This window comes from Phoca vitulina, unplaced genomic scaffold (assembly GCF_004348235.1).
Source record: "Phoca vitulina isolate PV1807 unplaced genomic scaffold, GSC_HSeal_1.0 scaffold6, whole genome shotgun sequence".
Taxonomy (NCBI): domain Eukaryota; kingdom Metazoa; phylum Chordata; class Mammalia; order Carnivora; family Phocidae; genus Phoca; species Phoca vitulina.
In genome coordinates, this window is record NW_022589709.1 from 67000538 (window position 1) to 67022719 (window position 22182).

The following is a 22182-nucleotide window of genomic DNA, read 5'->3' on the forward strand; positions in this document are numbered from 1 at the left end:
GTTGATCCTGAGCAGGTAAGACAGTAGCGGGACTGAAGTTATATGAAGAAAAAAGGTGAATAATCCAAAAGGCGAGAAAAGCAACACATTTGGGGTGCCTGGGTGACTCAGTCATTAAGCGTCTGCCTTCCGCTCGGGTCTTAAGAAAGGAGGGCTGGAGAAAAGGTTGCCTAGTTCAAAGTACTTTTAGAACCAGCTCTGAAAAGGGTATTTCCCATCCGGCATTATTACACACTTAGCAAAGAAAATCCAGTTCCACAAGCCTCAGGGAAGAAAGTACAAAAGATAAGGTCCAAGGAGAGTTCAAGGTGAAGTAAAGTCTCAAGGAGGATGTAGTTCCTGCTCTAAGGCTCTGCTGGGTAGCCTGCGCTGACAGATCCTGCCCTCTGTTTTGTTTCACGTTTTCTGCTTCACGCAGCTGTGCCTTCACGCTGAAACTGTGAGCTTGTCTCAGTACTAGAATTTTTTCAAAATTTTCAGAGGTGTAAGTACCTTAAGCATTTGTAGTAACTGTGATTTCCTGTCTTTTCCTTCTTCACGGAAAGTGTTTGAAGAAAAGGAAAGAAAAATAAGGCAGTGATTAAAAAAAAAATAGAGGGAAAATGTGGGGGGCCCTAGTCCTCCTAGATATTAAAGTACTTTATAGATCTATGATATTTAAAACATGGTGTAGGGGCGCCTGGGTGGCTCAGTCGTTAAGCATCTGCCTTCGGCTCAGGTCATGATCCCAGGGTCCTGGGATCGAGCCCCGCATCGGGCTTCCTACTCTGCAGGAAGCCTGCTTCTCCCTCTTCCACTCCCCCTGCTTGTGTTCCCTCTCTCGCTGTGTCTCTCTCTGTCAAATAAATAAATAAAATCTTTAAAAAATTAAAATTAAAATAAAACATGGTGTAATTTAGCCTGAGATTGATGGCACAGCACATGAGACCCAGAAGTAGCTTATGGGGCGTAAATGTCCCAAGTGTCATCAGCCCCTGGGGTCAGACTTGACTTTAATACCCAACCCAATTTAATTGGGTTTAATTTAATACCCAATTTATCTTCAGGAAAGATAGTCTTCTATCAAGTCCCCCCCCCACACACATGTTTCTGGGAATTCTCTAGGGGATGTTTACATGTCCTATAAATCGTTCCATAGCTGCTGATACCTCAACCAATGCTGCATGCTCAGAGCCATCATTTCCCGCCATTCAGAGACTACCTCCTCGGCCATCTCTAATGAATTTCTTCCATCATGGGCTCTCACCCTCCAACTCTGCGCTGTGATGGCTGAAACCAGTCTGCTGTGTTTGCAGGAAGTTTAGAGATAAGAAAGGAATTACAGCTGAGATCACTTGAAATTGGATACAGATGGCGCACAAAGGCTCTATGTGTATTAGCTAGGAGTTGTCTCTATACTCCCCTTGTTTTTCTGAAAAATATTTTCAGTTTCCCCACTGTTCTTCCGGGCCTCTTTTTCCATGTTGGTAGTCCGAAGAATTAAAACAGTCAGTCTTCACAGTTGTTGTGAAGAAATATTTCAAGCTGCTCCACAGTGGGTGGTCATGTGTTAGTAAACCTGACGAAATTGATGTCCAGCCCTTCATCTACTGAATTTATTGGCAATGTATCCTTTAAACAGGATGGCATAATCTGGCTGGTGCCTCATCCTATTTCATAATAAACATTGTCTGGAGACCTCTCTCAAGTAGGGTGGAATGAATCACATCTGCCACATATTCAAGTAAGCACTGTGATTGATCACTATATTGAAAAAAATATGGTCCTATTAAGTGGTCTCAAATTGCTGCCCATAGCATAATCTGAGGTGAAGGATGCTTTGATTGACAGGAGATACAATCCACACCTCGGAGCACTGGCCACACTGGGGACAAGGCTACTCTCCAAATATTAAGGCTCATACACCTTCATAGATAGCCCCAACTGAGCCCTTCTCTGTTGAGCCCCTCAGCTGCCTCCATGTCTGAGAGCCCACTTGGCTGCCCTTCTGCCCAAGGTTGAGGCCCCACCACAAAGCCAAGGAGAAGCTGTCCATGCCCTTCTTTCCTGCCTCAGGACTGAGCGTTTCCCAGGGCAATTTATAAATTACAGTATTTTCTCCCAGTCTCTTGCTTTTTTTTCCTAAGAAAATACTGGTTTTACAATTTAATAAAGGCTTAGATACTGATGAATATATACCTACCTTCTGGCTGATGAAGGGCTTTCTAAGCATAAAGTTATGAAAGAAACGAAAGTGAAGAGATGATTAATGGTTATTTTTTTTAATTTTATGGAAAATCACTAAAAAATTAAAAGTCAAGTAACAAATTAGAGAAAATGTTTGCAAAAAGATTGATACCTTTAATACATAAAGAGCCCACATAAATAATAAGAAAAACTAATAATCTAACAGAAAAACAGCCAAAAGATATTAAGAGTCATTTCAGTGAGGAGACTCAAATGACAAAAATGTATTTCAAAAGTTCCACCTCACTATTAAAGAAATGCAGAAGAAAACAACCCTGAAGTATCATTTTGCCTACCAAATTGGCAGAGATTTTTGAAGGCTCTGATAACACTCAGTTTAGGGAAGGAATAGGGACCCAGCTGGTAGGTGGCTAAATTGAGTCAGTGTTCTTAGAAGACAGCTTGGCCCTGTGTATAAAGAGCCTGAAAATTATCCACAGCCTTTGACCCACTACTTCCTCTTCTAGGACATTCGCAGGAAGGCCAGAGAAGGCAGTAGGCCAGGGGATGCTTAGAACTAGAGGACAGGCTCCGACAGACACACCATCATCCTGAAGCCGCATCTAATGCTTACCACTTCCACGGCGTACATAGCAACGCGTGTTTCAGGCCGTGCCCAGACTTTGAACAGGACCTGTCGCCAGCTAAGCAACCCGGGCCGTGTCTGTGCTCTGACCCTTGTGTTGTTCCCCTGTGGTCCCCCAGGACCCCGCTGCACTGGGCTGCAGCTGCAGGGAAGGCAGACTGTGTCCAGTCACTGCTGGAGCTGGGCATGGACAGCAACCTGCGAGACACCAAGGAGAGCACGCCCCTGGCCTACGCCCTGCACTGCGGCCACGCGGCCTGCGTCAGACTCCTCTCCCAGGAGAGCAGGTGAGTGCACCAGCGGGCGCTGGTTTTCTTCCTCTCAGCGATGTACAAAATCCGTTACAACTGTTGAACTTGCTGATGTACAAAGCCATCATTACCTTAATATTGTGTTTGCCATCGTCCAACAGAGGGTGACGTGTTCTCGACTCAGGGGAGCAAAATGATAGTCACGAGCCCAAATCCATCAGCCCTGATGCCCGCTCGACTGGCACTTCTCTCTTTTTTCTCCCTTTCTTCTTCCCTTTATGCCATGGTCTCTTCATCTTCTTTTTTTCCCTAATCAACAATTCTCAAACTTTTTGTTCTCAGGACCGTTTTGCACTTCTAAAAATGGGGAACCCCAGAGAGCTTTTGTGGACGTGAGTTACACCTATCAATATTTATGGCATTAGAAATTAAAACAAATTTTTAATATTTATTTAGTTATTCACGTAAAGCAATAATAACCCCATTACATTTACATGTTGACATAAATACCATGTTTTTAGTTAAAAATAACCTATTCTCCAAAACCAAAAACAAGTTGTAATGAGAAGAATAGCTTAGCTTCACATTGTTTTGCAGATCTCTTTGATATCTTAACAGAAGCCTGATACAATACAGCTGAATTCCCATATCTACTCCTGTGTTCCATCTCTTGCAATACTTTGTTTTGATTGAAGTGTCTGAAAAAAATCTGGCTTTGCATAAACATGTAGTTGGAGAAGAGAATATTTCAGTGGTGTTGTGAGATAATTTTGGATACTTTTTCTTTGATATTACACCAAAACTTGACAAGTGTTAGTTTCCTAAATGTTAGTTGCAATGTGGACTGTCGGCATATCAATGAACTTTTTATACTCTGTTGTATCAAAATCCATTAGTCTACCTTGCACTTTAAGTGGGTTTTATACCCATGCATGACTTTATAACATCTTGCTCTGGTCATTTGGAAAATATTGGTTCAGTTAGTTGTGAATATCTTCCACATTTCATTATACAATTTTTAAAAATCACGTTTGTTAATATCACCACTGATCTTATCAGAAAAGCCTTTATGTATCAGGAAGCTGTCAAGCTTACAGCGTGCATACAGGTTTTTCAAAATTCTAATTTTTGCTTGAAAACTGGACTTTTGTCATTGGCAGCAATTCCTGTCAATTGTTTACCTTGAAATGGCAGGCTTATTTTATTCATTTTTGAGAAAATTTCTGCAAATAGCCAATTCCAAATAACCATAGTTTGTCTATGAGTCATAAAAATGGTGTTCTGTGAAAAAAAAAAGTGCCTGGGTTAGCTGGCAACTCAAACAATTACACAAGTGTTTTGCCTCAAGACAACTGTCATACTTCATTATATAGTGGAATTGCTTACGAGTACTTCCTGTTTTGTCAAAAAATGTATACTCGAAGGTTAATATTTAATAAAATTAATCACTTTTACTGGACATTAATAAGTTAAATGACAATTTTTTAAAATGTAAGTCCATTGATGCTACTGTCTTTTTTTTTTTTTTTTTTTGCTACTGTCTTGATTTGTTCCAAGGAGCCCAATACTTTCACTCACTATCTCAATTGTACCCTTGGAGCAAAAAGCAGCACAGTGAAAAAGACATCTTGATATTATTATGAATATAGTTTTATCCTCATGGAACCCCTGAAGACTATTAGGGACCCCACCCGCAGGGTTCAGTGGACCACACTCTGAGACCCCACTGGCCTAAATCACAGTCTGTAACAGAAGGAGGAGAGATTGTAGAAGACACTTATGTAGGATTGATTCACACAGGGAAATAGTCTCTACAGGTCCACTCTAGAGAATATTAGAGATCCCCTGGGGCTCTCCCTGGTAATATCAGGGGTCCAGAAGTTGTGTTCAATAGTTCAAAAAGCCTAGTGGAAGGTGAAAGAAGGAAGATAAAAATACATCATGGAAGTAAAGATTCAATTACACACTGTGTGACCTGTAAAGAAAAACATGAATTATATGCAGTCAACTGGTGATGTTTTTCAAATTACAGATTACAATATCTCACTCTGAAAAGTAATGTTGCAATCTGGCTTTTAGGACATGCACATGGGTCAGGTTTCATCATTAACTCGTACCACAGAAAGCACTAAGTCAATTGTGGCCTCAAAAGAGAATAACAGAATTTTCCAAGGAACAAAAACAGAATGGTGCCTCAGGGAAACTCTCCACAGAAGAGGAGCCAGCCGGACAACTGCTGACCTTTTTTTCTTTAGAATTTGTCTGCCCATTGGGCATTGCTCACTTTGCTTCTGCTGCCACGCCCGATCTCTGGCATACACACTTCCTCGAGCAGCTGAAGCCCAGACAAAAGCTTCTTCCCTTGGTTTCCCTTAGTATACTTTTTTTAAAAGTATTTTTTCAATAGGAAATTCAGTAAAAACTGAAAGGGAAGCGAAGAACGTCCAAATAGCGTAAAATGGGCCAGCTTCCTGAAGTAGATAATGTCCGAGCTCTGCGCAGATCTGCTGGGATCTCTTCCAGAGAAAGCCCAAACCACACTTCCCCCACCTCTGCGAGCATACCCCACTCCCATTAGTTGAAGCCTCAACTCATGCTTGGCCTTCATCTCTGTGACTTAAAACTTACACTCCCACTGACTGTCCTTGAGAAGTGAGGTTCAGCTTAGGTTATCCCTTGGTGAAAGGAGATTAGAGGTAAATTTTGTGAAAGGACAGCTCCTGAGGAACTAAGAGGAATCTAAGAAATAACTGGGCCGAGAAGTGACTATGGCAAGGAAGGGAGTGACAAAGGGTGTTGCAAATTCCTCCACATCACCTTTGACTTGACACGGCTTTGGGGTGTCTTTGGATGACCTCAGACAACCTTCTCAAGCAGATGGAACAGAAGGAGGTTTTTTGGTTTTTTTTGGTTGGGGATTGTCTCTATTTCCTATCTCCTCATAGCATCCTTGTTATTTTATATCCCCATAGAACAGAGCCTACTCGACCCCTTCCTTCCCAGAACAGTAGACCCCAGAAGAAGGAGGGACGATTTAGCATGCTCAACCAAATCTTCTGCAAAAACAAAAAAGAAGAGCAGAGGGCCTATCACAAGGATCACAGCAGGGACCGACACAGGGGGGAGCACACCTCGGAAGTCGATGACATCATCACCACCTTTGACAGCATCGTGGAGACCAACTGCCAAGACGAGCCTGGTGATCAGGTGGCTATGATCGACTTTAAGAAGAGGACCTCGGAGAATTCAAAATATCTCTTGCCAGAAAAGAAGCCTCTGGCCCATAAGGGGCTTCCACCAATCAGAACGCAGAGTCTCCCACCCATCACCCTGGGCAATAACTTCCTGACGGCTTCCCAGGGGGCCACTTCCCAAGCTGGCCTGAGCTCCGGTACTCATCAGATAGCCCAGCGATCTCAGAAAAGCCGAAGCGAGCAGGACTTACTGCACAACAGAACTGGCTGCCAGACATTGCTAGATAACCCCTGGAGAGGTGATTCTAACCAGGTGTTCTGTAAGGCTTGGACTGTGTCTTCTTCTGATAAGCTGCTAGACAGATTGCTCACCAGCAGGTCTGGTCAGCAGGAGGTCTTGGGGCTGCCCCATCTTCCTCACCTACACAATCCTTCATCAGGTATTGTCCTTGCTTCCTTCTCCCTCATTCCGGGCAAGCTCTCTCTATGTGAGAAATGTTTCCTGTAGTTCTGGGTGAGGAACTGGACTGACAGTAGTAGCCTAGAGGGCAGGGCCAGAACAAAATGGTGATTAGGGCCAACTTTTTTCCTTGAATCCATTGGATTCAAGATCTCCAGGCTGTGGAAGCATTCTGCTTTTCCACCCTGAGAGCAGTCATCATGTTGAAGTATGTGCCTTCTCATCTTCCCAGCAAGTATGTGTGGTGACTGGCAGATTCGAGCGGGAATGTTAGTATTTCCAGTAGCAAAGATTCTTAACCAGGGGTAAGTGGCAAGATCAATTATGAGGGGTTGATTTGTTTGTGTGATGGCTTGTTTTTAAATCAGGTGTTCAAACCCTACTCCAGACCTACTGAAGCAAAATCTTGGTGAGGGAAGAGGGAAAATGGCAATGCTTTCTGTGTATCCACGTAGAAAGGAAACACATTCACACATTAATGGTTCAAGTTTCCATGCATTCCAAAGGCTCACATTGCGTTTCTCCCTCCTGTCTCTTCCCCCAGCTACACGGTACCCCACGTCAGAACTACTGATGTTATTTTTTGTTTTTTATTCTTCCAGAGATGTTTTATACACGTGTGTGTGCACACACATATACACACACATGAAATATTTATACATAAGGACATATCCCCCTTTTAAATAAATGTATCACACTGAAGAATTTGTTTTTATACACATACAAACAATATATATGTATCTAATCACCCCTTTTAAATAAATGTATCGCACTAAAACATTTAATTTTTTAGATGGTCCACAGGTGATTCTGATGCACACCAGAGAAAGGGAACCATTGTTGTAAAGCAGAGGCTACAAAACAGCTTCCCAAATCAGTTCGTTACCACAGTGTCTTGTTTTGTTTTCAAGTGAGTTAATTGCTAATGTTTAAAAATCATGAAGTTTTACATAAAAATCGAAAATTCTAGCTTCTCTTGAGAAATTAAAAAGTCAGGCAACACTGAACCCAAATCCCACTTGGTCATAATGGGCTGGATGTGAATAACCACAGTCCCCTTCGACACCAGTTGGACGTTCCTGTCCCCATTTCAGCACAATCCAGCACACTCCCTAGTATCTCTCCGTGGAATGTCAGTTGTTTTTATCCATGGGTTTCTGTTGTTTTCCTTATAGTAGGGTTGAGAGGGAGAAAAAATGATGTATCTTGAACCCCTATTTCTGTCAAACACAGAAGAAGGAAGGACCAAGAGGAGGAACATGCGTATTTGGAAATGTAAAATATTCCTTCCTATTTAATATGCAGCATGAGTCTGGCTCTCTTCCCTCATTTCTAGGTGCCTGGTGTCCGAAACATGTGAGGTAGGCTCCCCGCATACAGATTTATATGTACTGAAGCACAGAATAAATATGGATGAGCACAGGAAGGCTATTTCCCAGTATCTGAGAAAAACTCCACCCAACATTTTACTTCCTCCACAAAGCACTAAAGTGTGTGGTTAGTGGCATAGGTAGTGTTTTTGCTTTGGTTCTACAGAAGGATAAAGGAAGGAAAGATATTGGTCTTCATTTTTTTGGACACTTTAGTGGCCTCCAGGGCCTCAACCCAGCCTCCTTTCTGGATTTGGTCCTGTCCTGGCTAATACCTTCTCTCTTTTTTTTTTTTTAAGATTTTATTTATTTATTTGAGAGAGAGAGAGAGAGAGAGCACATGAGATGGGGGAGGGTCAGAGGGAGAAGCAGACTCCCTGCTGAGCAGGGAGCCTGCTGCAGAACTCAATCCAGGGATTCCAGGATCATGACCTGAGCCAAAGGCAGTCGCTTAACCGACTGAGCCACCCAGGTGCCCAATACCTTCTCTTTTGAAAAGCTTTTGGAATTTGTGAAAATCCTGTTCTTTTTCTGTTCCCAGGACAGCCTTGGTCTGTCTTTTCTCTGTCAGTTACGACTGGGCTCAGTTGCCTGTAACAGAAACCAAAGTAGCAGCGGCTTCAATCACATTGGAATTTATTGCTGTCACAGGAAAGAAGTCTGAATTAGGCAGTTCCCAGGTGCTCCATCATCACCAAAGGCCTAGGCTCCTTCCATCTGCATGCTCCACAGCTTCTGTTATGGCTAACTAGAGAAGGAGGAAAGGAGCACAGAGAGGGGAAAAATGGATATGCCCCCAGCTGAATCAGCTCTCATTAACTAGTTCCCCCATGTCTCTCTCACATCTCATTGGCCAGAACTCTAGTCACATGGTCATGCCTATCTGCAAGGGAGGTTGGGAATTGTAGTCTTTTATCTTGGCACATGGCTGTCCCTCGAAAATTGGATTTTTGTTTTGAAGAGAAAAGAGAATAGATATTGGATAGTGAACTAGTACATTCTGTCACTGGTGCCATCTAAAACCTTCTATATTATTGGAAATAAAAGGAAATTCAATAAGCTTGCTTTGAAAACTTGCTTCATTTGCCAGTGAGGTAACTTGAATAGTCCTGGGGTTGCAGAATAGCAGAAAAGAAGCAACAAAATTCTCCAAGGGAATCTTAAATAATTAGCTGTGGCACATCAAAGCATTTATTTTTTCAAACCAATGTTTTTAAGCACTGATAATAACTAGGAGCCATTCTAGGCAACTGAGTTGTGATAAAATAAATCTCCCAAGAATCTTCAGCCTATAAATGAGTTTTTAAAGATATGGATTTGCTAAAATGATTGTGCAACTGACTTTAAAGCAATTTTCTTCTCATGTTTAGATAGAAGATTATATGGTCTTTATAATGGTTAGAGTTTCTGTCATTCTAATTTGTTGAGAGGCAGAATACTCCAGTGGTTAAAACATCTGGGTTTAAATTCTGGCTCTGTCACTTACTTGCTGCTACTTAATCTCTGGGCTTTTGTTTCTTCACCTGAAAAAACTGGGAGGAAAAACCTAACATAGGACTGCGAGTTGCTGTTAAGATTAAAAGAGTAAAGTACTTAGAACAGTGATTTGAATATAGTGTTATACACACAAGGAAGTATTTGGGTTTTTGTTTTTTGTTTTAAAAAACCATGTGCCAGGCCCTATACTAAGCACTATGCTTCAGATACAAGCTAGAAATGACCTTGTTTTAAAGATAATGAAATTTAAGTAAATGTGCTAGTCAACTGCTTCATTGCTTTCACATCTAGTCTTTTCCCTCCAGCTCTCTTCTGTCTCTCAGGGAACAACCTTCCTAGACTCCCTTGAAGCTGCTTCCAGGTACTTTGGCCAAGTCCCAGGAGGCGCAGTAGAAGGAGAAGAGTAGGAGAATGAGGGAAAGCAGTGTAGGTGTACACAATGTCCCTCGGCTTCCTCTGGAAGCCCCAGTAGCGGTTCCATCCTCTCCTTCCTGCCCCGCCCGCCCACAGCTGCTCACTGTGGCTCTGGCCCCCACGAGCTTCTACCTCCTCTTCCTCTCATCTCACCAGCCTAAGGGGGGTTGCTTTTTTTTTTTTTTTTTCATATAACAGCTCATCTCTGGATTGTCCTTCTACCCTCTCTTCATTTGTCTTCTTAGCTTTTCTATTGCAGACATAACCAACAGTCTGTACGAAATTCCCTGTTTGAAAGACCAGGAGAGGTCTCTTTTTTTCTGGATGAGCCCTCATTGATAAAGCAAGACATGTCATCTCTCTGAGCGAGTTTCTTACTCATCCAGAGGCTGAGACCATTATGTCTCATGAGACCCTTTTCAGTTATAATTCACATGGCCTAGAAAGGTTAAAACGGTTTGCTCAGTCTTACAACTAATTAATGACATAATCAGCACTCGAACCCACATCTCCTAAATAGCAAGTATCACCGTGGCAATGTATTTCTCTCCTGAAATCTCAAAGTCCAGTTTGTTAGTATACTTACCAATTTACCCATGGTGCGATGTGCTTAGAAATTACATTGTCCTTCCCAAAACAAAAAGATTTTCCTGTCTTATGGATTTTATTTTTGTGGACATTTTTAACCCAATTTGAAAGGTTGTTTTTAGAACTACTGAGGCTTCTGGACTACAGTTATGAGGGTTCACTTAAGTGGTTTAAGTTGTTTATCTAGCACATTTCAACATTGATCTCCCATATTTGATATGAAGTCTAATACGATAAAGCAATTGGATACTGTAAGTCATACCACTGACCCACCACTGATTTAAACTTGGATAGTCCCTTTAGCTTTGGATTTTCTCTTTTCCTGCCCTAGCGTTTAGTAGAAATAATAGGGTCTAGCAGTGCTACTGTTTGAATTCCTGGCAGCCAATATCCTGTGCTTGCATCAGCAACTCTGAACATTTAACTATAATGATTATCACTTAACATTCATTGAGACCTGTCAGTGGGCTAGATGGAGAGAGATGCGGGATGAGGCACTTAACCTAATGAGGAAATTTGGAACACATCAGCTTAATTCATTGTGAGCAGCTTTCAGAGAAAATGGAACAGAAAGCTCTGTGGTGTTTGCTACCAGCCTGGTTATTTACAAGCCATCACACTGAAAGTAAGAAAGTGCTCGCTTCCCTTCTCCTTCAAGAGAGAACTTCCTTCTCCCCAGTTTTCTAGACTATCCCAGCAGCAATGTGCTCTCCTCCCTGATCCTGTAGGATCTGATCCTGTGACCCCTCTGTTTAAACTCATCAGAGGTGCTGCGTCTTTTCCAGGACAAAGATCAGATTCTTTAGCTGGTAAACAAAATGCTCCCAGCATGACTGGGCCTCACTTCCCATTCTCAGTGTCTGGGCCTCACATCTCCTATCCTTTCGCCCGTCCCCTTGAACACTTCCTTGAATGTCTCTCAGTTCCCTGATAACCCATACCTTTCACTCTGTGGCATTGGTGCCCGTGTTATTTATACCTTCTGTCCACTGTGTGCTTCGCAGATTTGTACAATCTTTTTTTTTTTTTAAGATTTTATTTACTTATTTGACAGAGAGAGACACAGTGAGAGAAGGAACACAAGCAGGGGGAGTGGGAGAGGGAGAAGCAGGCCTCCCGCGGAGCAGGGAGCCCAATGCGGGGCTCTATCCCAGGACCCTGGGATCACGACCTGAGCCGAAGGCAGACGCTTAACAACTGAGCCACCCAGGCGCCCCAGATTTGTACAATCGTTTAAGAACCAGCTCAAAAGCCACCCTTGTCTCGAAGTCACCCTGATCTCTGTAGGAGCTGTGGCTCTTTCTTACTATGAACCATAGAAGAACAGCTCTACCTTGTTGAGCCTCCTGTGGGGCAGATAGTGAAGTGCATACTTCCCCTTTGACAGCACTTCAGCAGTTCTTAATCCCTATTCTGGAAATGAGGAAATGGAGGCACAGAGAGGTTAGCCCACCTGCTTAAGGTCACAGAGCTAGGTAGGAAGTGACAGAGCAGACATTCAAGTGAGCTCTGTGGGATTCAAGATACCTCCACCTCTCTGGACCCCTCTTTCCTATGTGATGCCCTCACACCACCACTCTTGGGCTCCAAAAGAATAAGTTAACCCATTTTTCTTCCAACATACACTGTAATTCCCTCCTGAGCACCTTGCCTTGTCCTCTTTTTGCTCTAGGCTCAGGAATACGGTGAATACACAATAGATAAGTGCTGAATTTCTTTAGTTGCTTAACTAAATTCCTTTGTTTAACTGTGAAAACCCCTCCTGCCTTTTGAATCTAGGACAGTGGTCTTTGACCCTGTCCCCAAGGGCTGGATGCTCCCCGAGGTGCCTGCAGCACAGATAAAAGAGCTTTGGGCTGTGCACAGCTCCACCTTGTCCTTCAAAACTGAGCCAAATGCCAGTGCAGAATGAAGTCGAGCTCTCCCCCCACCTCCCAAATCACTGCCGCATCCCTTTTCTGCCCATCTCGCATCCTGTCAAAATGGCTTTGGCTGCTAGGAAGGCAGGATGGGCTCTATGTCAGACAAACCTAAGTTGGAGCCCAGGCTCTGTCACTTTCTATTATGTGACCCTGAACACATTTGAGAACTCCTCCAAGCCAGGGTCCTCATTTGTAAAATGGGGGTGATGATGGTATCTATGTCACAAGGGAAAGTGATTGTTTAGATTCAATGAAATCATGCCTATAGCATTCAACCCAGTCCCTGACAGTTGTAAGTTCTCAGTAAACATTATCCATAATTATCATTATCTCATTTCTTGGTTTTGCAAATTTCTGTTCAAATGTTCATGGATAAATAAGGTATGAGTTGATATGGGTACTTGCTGTAATTACTTACTGTTATTCTACTCAGGGATGTTTTCTTTTTAAATAGTAGCTTATGAAGTTATTTGACCTTTAGCATACAAAGGAATAAAAATATAATACCCACCAGAGAGACTGGAAATTTTGCTCAATTTTCATCAAATGGCAGTGCTCAGATGTCTGCCCTTACAATATGTCATCGGACTCCCCTACGCAGATGGACAGGGGATCTTGGCTAATGCTTTTTCCCCCTTATTCTAAGGAGTACTCGGCCCAAGCAGAAGAATTAAACCCACGAGCAGTCCCATAGTTGTTTTGATTCTTACAAGACTACGAGGCAAAAGATCAAATGAATACATTCTCCACTCTCCAGGAGATCATGTTAAACACTTCACAGAATAAAACTGTGATAATTACTAATGTTTCTTGAGCGTTAACCATGTAAGCTAAATGCCTTACATTTGTTCTCCTACTTAATTTTTATGACAAGTGATAAAGACAGATACAATTATTTTCACCATTTTGTATGTCAGGAAATTGAGGTTTAGAGAGGGAGCATCTCTTTTTTTTTATTTTTATTTTTTTAAAGATTTTATTTATTTATTTGAGAGAGAGAGAATGAGAGAGAGCGAGTACATGAGAGGGGGGAGGGTCAGAGGGAGAAGCAGACTCCCCACTGAGCAGGGAGCCCGATGCGGGACTCGATCCAGGGACTCCAGGATCATGACCTGAGCCGAAGGCAGTCGCCCAACCAACTGAGCCACCCAGGCGCCCCAGAGAGGGAGCATCTCTTGCCCAAGCTGGCAAATGAGTCTAATCCTGTCCCATTTGGTCAACTATTTAAAAGGACCTAAATAACTTGGGTATTCCTTTCTATTTTCAGATATTTGGATCGCTCTTTTATAATCAGTATTGTGTTGATAAATATTTAACAGCTGGCCAGAAGGATCAGTGCTTGCTGATTTCCATGGTGTAAATACTTCTACCTTGACCGATGCCTAGCCGCCACTGTGATGTCAACCCCCTCACTAAAGTCCTGAAATTGTCACCATCGGTTCCCAAGAGCCAGGACACATTGCTCCAGCAGAGCACTGCTTATAGCCTATATTAGAGAATAGCCATCTCCCAAGTGACTTCACCCAGATCCCATCTTCTAGGGCAGTGATGCGCAATCCTATTGCACACTAGAATCCCTTGGGAACTGATAAAAGTCTGATGCCCTATTCCAGCCCCAGAGATTCTCTTTTAATTGATCTGGGGTTTGGCTAGGGCAGCAGTGTTGTTGCTGTTTTTTAACTCCTCAGATAATTCCTATGTGCAACCAGCATTGAGAAACACTGATCTAGAAAAATATATCCCACTTACCTGTGTCATTCACCACAGATTTGATTGATATGTTATACTTTATACCCTATTTTATTTTTTCAAACTTTTAAGTTTTATAGAGTGGGTGGCCAACTGTGCTTGTTTATAAAATTTTATTTCAATTAATTTATTCAAGAATTGATTTCCCACATCTTTTTCTTTCATTGAAACAGTGACTGGCATATAATAGAAACTCAATAAAGTGTAGCTGTTATGATTTTGGTTCTTGTTAGCATCTTAAACTCGGCGATCTCTAACAACTTCATGATTCTCTTATCCATTGGATTTTATAATTCGCCCTTGGTTATGTCTCAAATGATTGATACCATTCTGTTTGTCCCCAGGACAAAATTTTCAGCATTTTTCCCCAAACAGAGCCCAGATCAGGGACCTTCCTATCACTCGGAACAACCTAGCTCCCCTGCCAGACCAAAAATGTAAGTATTATGAATCTTCTTCAGCCTCCTTTGCAAGTGTTAACATGTCTAGACGCAACTAACTCTTATTTCAGTTTACTTTCATTTTTTGAGGGAACATGAGGCGCCAAAACTTGTAAATTACAGGAAAATACAAGAGAAGCAGTCTTTAAAGCTTCATCCAAGTTGGTAATGCTTGTTTAGAAAAAAGAAAAAGAAACTCCCTCCCTTGAGGAATTTTTGTGTTTGGATTGTAAAAACAATGACTGAAGTTTATTTAGCTATGTACTATTTAATGTGTTTAAGAAGGTGCTTTAAAAATTCTTCTCTTAAGACTGGTCCCTTGAGGGCGCCTGGGTGGCTCAGTCGTTAGGCGTCTGCCTTCGGCTCGGGTCGTGATCCCGGGGTCCTGGGATCGAGTCCCACGTCGGGCTCCCTGCTCGGCGGGAAGCCTGCTTCTCCCTCTCCCACTCCCCCTGCTTGTGTTCCTGCTCTCGCTATCTCTCTCTCTCTGTCAAATAAATAAATAAAATCTTTAAAAAAAAAAAAAAAAGACTGGTCCCTTGACATTGGTTTCCTTACTATGATGAACAGGTACAAATATGTGTCATTCCTGTACTCAGAAGCCATGCATCCCTAAACAGAAAGGAATCATCATGTAGATGCTGTTCACCCATATTGCTTTTGACATTATTGAGTTATTCTATAATATTTTGTACAAAAATTTCTTACAATATAAAATATTAAATATATTCCATTCAGCCAGTGACCTTCAAGTTTGAGTGTCTTTGAAGTATTACCTGGGATGCTTGTTATACAGTAGATTTCTGGGCCCCACACCCCAGAAATTCTGAGTTTGTATATCCTCATATCTGTAGTAGGAGGCAGGTTCTATTATTATTCCTATTGTACAGATGAGAAAACTGAGTTCAGAGAGGTTACATGACTTGCCCAACATTACTTAGGTGGTAAGTAGCAGAGCCGGGAGCAAAACTATAAGCCACAGAGTCAGCTGGCTCATGCAAACAAGCAATACCGGATTTTAATTGCCTTCCTTTCCTCTTCTTTCTATCCCAGCCCCGTCATTTATAACATGTATGCGAGCATGCACATTCTCTCTCTCTCTCTCTCTCTCTCGCTCGCTCGCTCTCTCTCCCCATACCCTCTTAATTGGAGAGGTTGGATGATTTAAGAGCTGCCCTGTTTCAGACAAGTTTCTTAACCTTCAGTTTCCTCCCTTAGCCTATAAGTGCCAGCCTGATAAGGTTGTTGGGAGGATTACATGAGGTAACGTATGGAAAACACTGGCAACTGTTTGCACAGAATAAATATCCAACATGTCTTTTCTGCCCCAGGCTGTAGTTTGGAAGGGACCAATCAAGAGTTCTAGGATTCCTTAGGTAAGAACAGTGAACCATGGGGTCTTAGTAAAACCCTGTCCCTCTGCAGAGAAGGAAAGGGAGAGGTAGAGATGTATGTCCAAACTCACACAAAGAGTTTGTAGCAGAAACCAAAATCTCTTCCTTAACAGATCCATTCCTCTGCTTTGACTGATTTGTGTAAAAGTGAGGGTTTGGGATGGTGTGAATTCAATCACTGGATGAAATTCAAGCCTGAAGTTGTCTTTAAGCAGGAATGACTCACAAAGATATCTAATTAACTAGTCACTCGGCCTTGAATCCTGGTAGGGCTTGGAGAAGCCAGAGAGGGGGTTTTCTTTGGCAGGGCCCAGGAGCTTTTTGCTCTTCACAATTAAATGTACAGAGAGAAGTGAAGATAAAGATCTTAGATCAACTCCAGCTCTATGAAAAAGAAATGGAAAGGTACAGAGGGCTTGTCCTAAGAGAACCCCAAGAACCTTTTGAGGTTCGCATAAAGGGGTAGTACAGATGTCTTGGGGCTCATTTAGAGCGTTATGCTGACTTGGCCATCAACAGCTACTCCACCCCAGGAAAAGAGAGCTCTGCCAGGCACGCAAGGCCCAATCACGTTTTGATCAAACTTGGCCCCGTCCTGTGTTTGTGCACATTTCATCCCTGATGACATGTGGGAAGCCTGAATGGATAGAGACACAGCTTTCCCCTGCAGCCGGGCTCTGAACGAGACAAGCTCCTTAGAAATGCCTCCACTCCTTTAGAAATAACCTCGTTCTCCCACAGCTATTCCTCCAGAGACTCTGAGAGAAGCAAACCTTGAAAGTCTCTCGTTCTATCCTTTCTCCCCAGTTCTATCTGGAGGACCTCTGTGGACCAACCGAGTGCTTCCTGCTATTCCAAGCCAACGGGGACACAACACAGCAGCCGAAGACAGTGAAAGCCTGGCCAATCCCGCCACTGACGAAAATTAACTGTGCGTCCCTGGTTGTAAAAATAGAGATTATATATATTTTCAACCATCAAAGGATGAGATTACTCTAGTTTGTGAGAACAAAGACTGATTTAGTAAATTGCGTTCTAGAAGCCATTCACAGTTTTATAACATTCCAATGATATTTCCCAAATAAGCGCTTGGAATCTTTGTATATATATTTTAAGTCTGTGAGTTTCTGTGATGTCTCCATGCCAAAATAAAAATCACAATATGTTATCAGTAGGGAAACTTTGCTATGTTTGGTTTGCATTGTGGTATCAGCAGATTTTTTTTTTTCCTGAATGATTTTGTTTTAAAAATGTATGCTTTGCTGAATAAAAAACAACAGAAAAGCTGTTGTTTCCATACTTTTTCTTCACACTTATTGCAATTCTACCTTAGGTTGATGAAACTTAATTAAAATTAAAGTAGCAAATTCCTTTAATCAGAGTTTATAGCTTTTAAATGTACAGGCTTCTGTAAAATATTTTCTAACATCTTCTCATCCTGGCTACAGCCCAAATCATTTGCCAATGTTTATGTATCTTCTTTGTTATTTGATTATTTCCACTTATTGTCATTTTTAGATATGATTGTTCTAATAGTGAGAAGATCATGTGAGTTGGAAGGGTCTACATCCTGGCTTAACAGAATGAGATAGGCATTTCTCATACATTCCTCAAATACTCTGTGTATTTAATCATTCTTTTTTCTGTTTGAAAATAATGGTGTCTGCCTACTCAAGACATTCCCAAACTTATGACTTAGTAAAGTTTGAAAGACTACTACTAACTGTAGATCTTACTAAGATGTTTGTGTGTTGTTTGGACTGATTTAAATGTCAAGGTCCAGACATACAAGATCATAGTCATTCCGTGTTATTTCTAAGCCTATATTTTATTCTGTAAATATCTCAAGTACAACGCTTGCCGTTTTATATTAACATTATTTGTTGAGACAGGTCAGACTATGCCATTAACTAAATAGCAGCTCCTCTGAGGCCAAATCATAGTTCTTTGGCTTTGCTCTTCTAGAAACGTATACAGTTCCTGGCACATAGTAGGCAGTCAGTTGTTGTTGTTTTTTCCAGGAAAGAAGGAAGGGAAGGAAGTAGGGATGTCGAGAGGGAGGTAGCAAGGTAGAGAGATGTAGGAAGTGGTAATAAAGAGGTTATTGGTCCACAATCTCATTTTGCCAATGATAGTAGTCCGAATTAGGAATTATAGAAGAGAAATGAGCAGTCACTTAAGCTATACAGTAGCTGGCGGTAGGGAAGGCAAATGCTGGTGCAAACGGAAGAGCTCTCAGGACCTAGATTCTGAAGGGTTTTCTGTTATGTTACGTTATGTTTTGTTTTGTCTGTGGGCTGCATTCTCTGTTAAGTATCAGTTAGGTGGTTCTATTAGGTCACCTGGTTACTTCTGAATCTATGTTCGTGCACAGTAGATACCCGGCCATAGACTGCTTAGCTTAGTCAGGATAGGCCAGCCTCTGCTTCAGTAATAAACAACCCCCAAATCTCATTGGCTGACAATTCTCATTCACAATACCTGGCCCGGACCAGCTAACAGAGTTGGCTGATGTAGATTCTACTGCAGCATGCATCTCATCGGTGACAAAAACAGAGGAAGTGCAAGGTGAATCTCATCACTTCCTTTCACATTTCATTTGCCAAATCAAGTCATGTGGACATGCCTAACTCCAAATGAGGTAAGCAAATGCAATCCTTCCATGGGCAGAAAGGGGAGAATTGGAATATTTATGAATTATCCAAAAAAATTACCACACTAACCAAAGCTCAGTCCTTAAGTGATCATTTAAGTTCCCTTTACCAAGTGGGTAGCTAAGAGGCTAAAGCAATTTAAAAAACAAAGAAACCATATCTGTCTATAGCTCTGGAAAAAGCCACCGTCCCTCAACACTTGCACTTATGTATATACACATAGCATTTTTTTAAAGATGTATTTATTTTATTTTCGAGAGAGGGAGAGAGAGCGCGCATGGGGGAGGAGCAGAGGAGAGGGAGAGAGGGAATTATGAGCAGACTCTGCTGAGCATGGAGCCTGATGCAGGGCTCAATCCCACAACCCTAAGATCATGACCTGAGCTGAAATCAAGAGTTGGACACTCAACCAACTAAGCCCCCCAGGGATCCCCAACACACAGCACTTTCTAATGTTAGGCCTGCCCATTAAAGTTGATTTAAGGATCTTTTGTTAGCTATGAAGAAGTAATATGCTGCCCACTACCACCTTTTTAAATAGAGCAGTTATCCTTTTGCCACCAAGTAAAGTGGCTTGTTTAGGGTAGATTTATCCTCAGCCAATATTTTACTGATGAAATCAGATATAAGGTATTCACTGATTTGTGCCCAACTTTAAAAAATGTCAAGCAAGTTTTTCTTCTAAAATGACTTTTCTTTTATTTTACCTCTTATATTTCCCTTCCTTGCTAAGGACATATCATTTATTTACATACATAAAAATCGTAACTTTTCATCCATTATTTCATTGGAAGCATTATCTCCAACTATATTCTCCAAGTACAGACAAGGAATCCAAGGCAAAGAAAGAAGTTAACTAATTTGTCCAAAGTCACACAGTTAATGGCAGAGTCTTTCTAGTCCCATAGTCTACATACATAATTCCCAAATCATTGTTTTCCTGTTCCAGAAATTTCACTGGTGTGATACACCTTTGGCAAAGCATCTGCACAGGCAGAGTGGAGCCAATGTTAATATTTGTGGAAAGAGTTCACCAATTCAGTAATTTGTGCTAGCCAATTAGAGTTGTTGGAAGGTAGGGTTTCCCCCCATTTTTCTTATTTCCCTTCGGTAATCACCTGGTGCAACACAGGTGTTCTTTCTCCCCGTAAACACTAACCTCTAATGCTCTCATTTTCATAGAACTCAGCCAATATAAATAGCTTTCTGTGACTCCAGCTTATTATCCTTTCCAACTCTATTAAACCACAGCTTGATACACAATTTTAGAAAACCTCACCAAGTGACTGATTAGAAACATTGTGCCTCCCAGAAAGACAAACATAACCATTGATTTTGCTTTTGCCCCTACTCTTTGAAGTTTACCAATGCATGTCTCTAAGCAAAGGCATCTTGGCATTTTGAAGGCAGCATTTTGAAAACAACCCTTTGGAATCTACCATAGGGCCAAATGGGGTAATTAAGAAGGAACATATTTGAATTTAGCATAAAATATAACACTCAATTTAAAAACTAAATTAATTTAAAAAAAAAACCACACCACATGATAGCAGCTCTCACATGTAGCAGTTAGCCTCTCTTAATGCCTTCAGGGAAAATGATCTTTCTCCTTAGGGGCACCTGGGTGGCTCAGTCGGGTTAAGCGACCGACTCTTGATTTTAGCTCAGGTCATGATCTCAGGGTCCTGGGATAGAGCCCCGCGTCGGGCTCCGTGCTCAGCACAGAGTCTGCCTGTCTCTCTCTCTCTGCTCCTCCTCTCGTGTGTGCGCGCTCTCTCTCTCAAATAAATAAATAAAATCTTTAAAAAAATAAAATAAAATCAGGAAATTCCATCAGATTCACATATTTCCTAGACGTTGACATAGAAATATTAATACTGATAGATGAAGACTGTCAGCAAACGGTATGTTTCTATCAAAACTTTTCAAAGAAAATGCCTTCCAATTCTGACCTCTATTTTAGTACATCCAGCCTTGGTCTTTTAGTCAGCTGAGCTTCAAGAAATCCCCAAAGGCCAAATATGAAAAGTCAATGAATAAATTGTATCAAAAGCTCAAGAGTTTCCAGTCAGCATGGTATACTAGCACAACTGTCATCAGAAGGACAAAGGTAGTTTTCACACTTATGTGTGAAAAACAGGAAATAGCTTGTTAATTATTAAATCCCTAGTAAAAATTTTATTAATGGTGAATGGTAAATCACCTTGCAATTACTAGTGGTCCACAGCTAGGAAAAATGAGAGCAAAAGAAACACTGCTTTTTCCCTTAGGGGGACAAGGTAGACTCTAACATGTTGTCTTTACTGATGAGAAGCTGGAGTTTGGAGATTTGGAGATGTGGGGTCAGCTGTAAAGTGAGAAGGTGGAGTGAAGGGTGCACATGTCAGTGAATGCAAGAACTGAGCTCAGCGACAGATGATCATGAACAGTATCCTGGGTGCACTGAAGGTGAATCACCACCAGAGACATAGCAGTGAGTGACATAAAGGAATGAGGAAAGGAAATTATCTCCATCATTTCCATTTCATGTGATGTATAAAATTACTCCAAAAAAGCTTTTAAAGAGAAACCAATTATATTTACCAACTATTTAGAGGCTGATAATAAAAAGACAGTTTATGAAGAAGCTAAGCCACATCTTAGAGCCCAAAGAATTGTTCTCTGTGACAAACACAAGAACTGGTCTCACCCACAGAAGATGACACCCTTCCCTTGACTAACACGTAAGGCATTGCTCCAAGGTGTCCCGGGAGATACCAACTGTAACTTCTCTACTTCATCAGGGTTCAATCCCACCTACTGAGGAGATCCAGAGCCGACAGGCATTATGCTCAATCAGGTTAAAACAAGAAGCTTAAAACCCTAAAAATGGACTTCGGGAGCACCACTATGGAGCCCAACACTAATCATATTTGAAAGTATAACTTATTCAAGCTGCAGAGCTAGACGAGAAGAAGTTTTTCTGAAAGTATGTAAGAGAATAACAAAAAGACGGTGAGGCCAATCAGCACTGTGGTTTACGGCTAGAAGGAAGCAGCCAGAGGACTTTTCTCAAATCTCTATGACAAAACCAAGCAAGTGCTTGAATTCCAGAAAAGCTAAAAATCAAGGGAGTGTTCTCATGCGTTGAAATAGCTCGCTCTAAGATAGTCTACCCCAGTATTCTCTGAATAAGTGACTTTGAGGAGGAAAAAATACAAATGCAAAGAGAAAAGGAAAAGATTTAAAGAATCTCCCTTCCATTGGATGTCTAGCTCCTGAGTTCCTGAGAGCTAGCCCATTCAACCTCCGTTAGTGGAAAGTTTAGGGAGCACCCCCTCCCCTTTGCCAGTCTACTATCCCAGGATGAAGAGTCAAATTTCCATAAAGCCCTTTCTACTGTTCTAACAAAGGCTTATATAATAAATAAGATTTTGCTTCCTTGGATATGCTGGAGC

General features: G+C 41.7%; 1 protein-coding gene across 1 annotated transcript in view; it reads left to right on the forward strand.

The window, feature by feature from the left end:
- ANKRD55 (ankyrin repeat domain 55) overlaps positions 1-17371 on the forward strand; it is a 91287-nt gene extending 73916 nt beyond the window's left edge. The window contains exons 9-12 of the mRNA XM_032404401.1: positions 2932-3099; positions 6036-6697; positions 14602-14694; positions 16899-17371. Of these exons, the coding sequence (XP_032260292.1) occupies positions 2932-3099; positions 6036-6697; positions 14602-14694; positions 16899-17020 (1045 nt within the window). The 3' untranslated portion in view covers positions 17021-17371. The remainder of the gene's footprint in view (positions 1-2931; positions 3100-6035; positions 6698-14601; positions 14695-16898) is intronic.
- The last annotated feature ends 4811 nt before the right edge of the window (positions 17372-22182 follow it).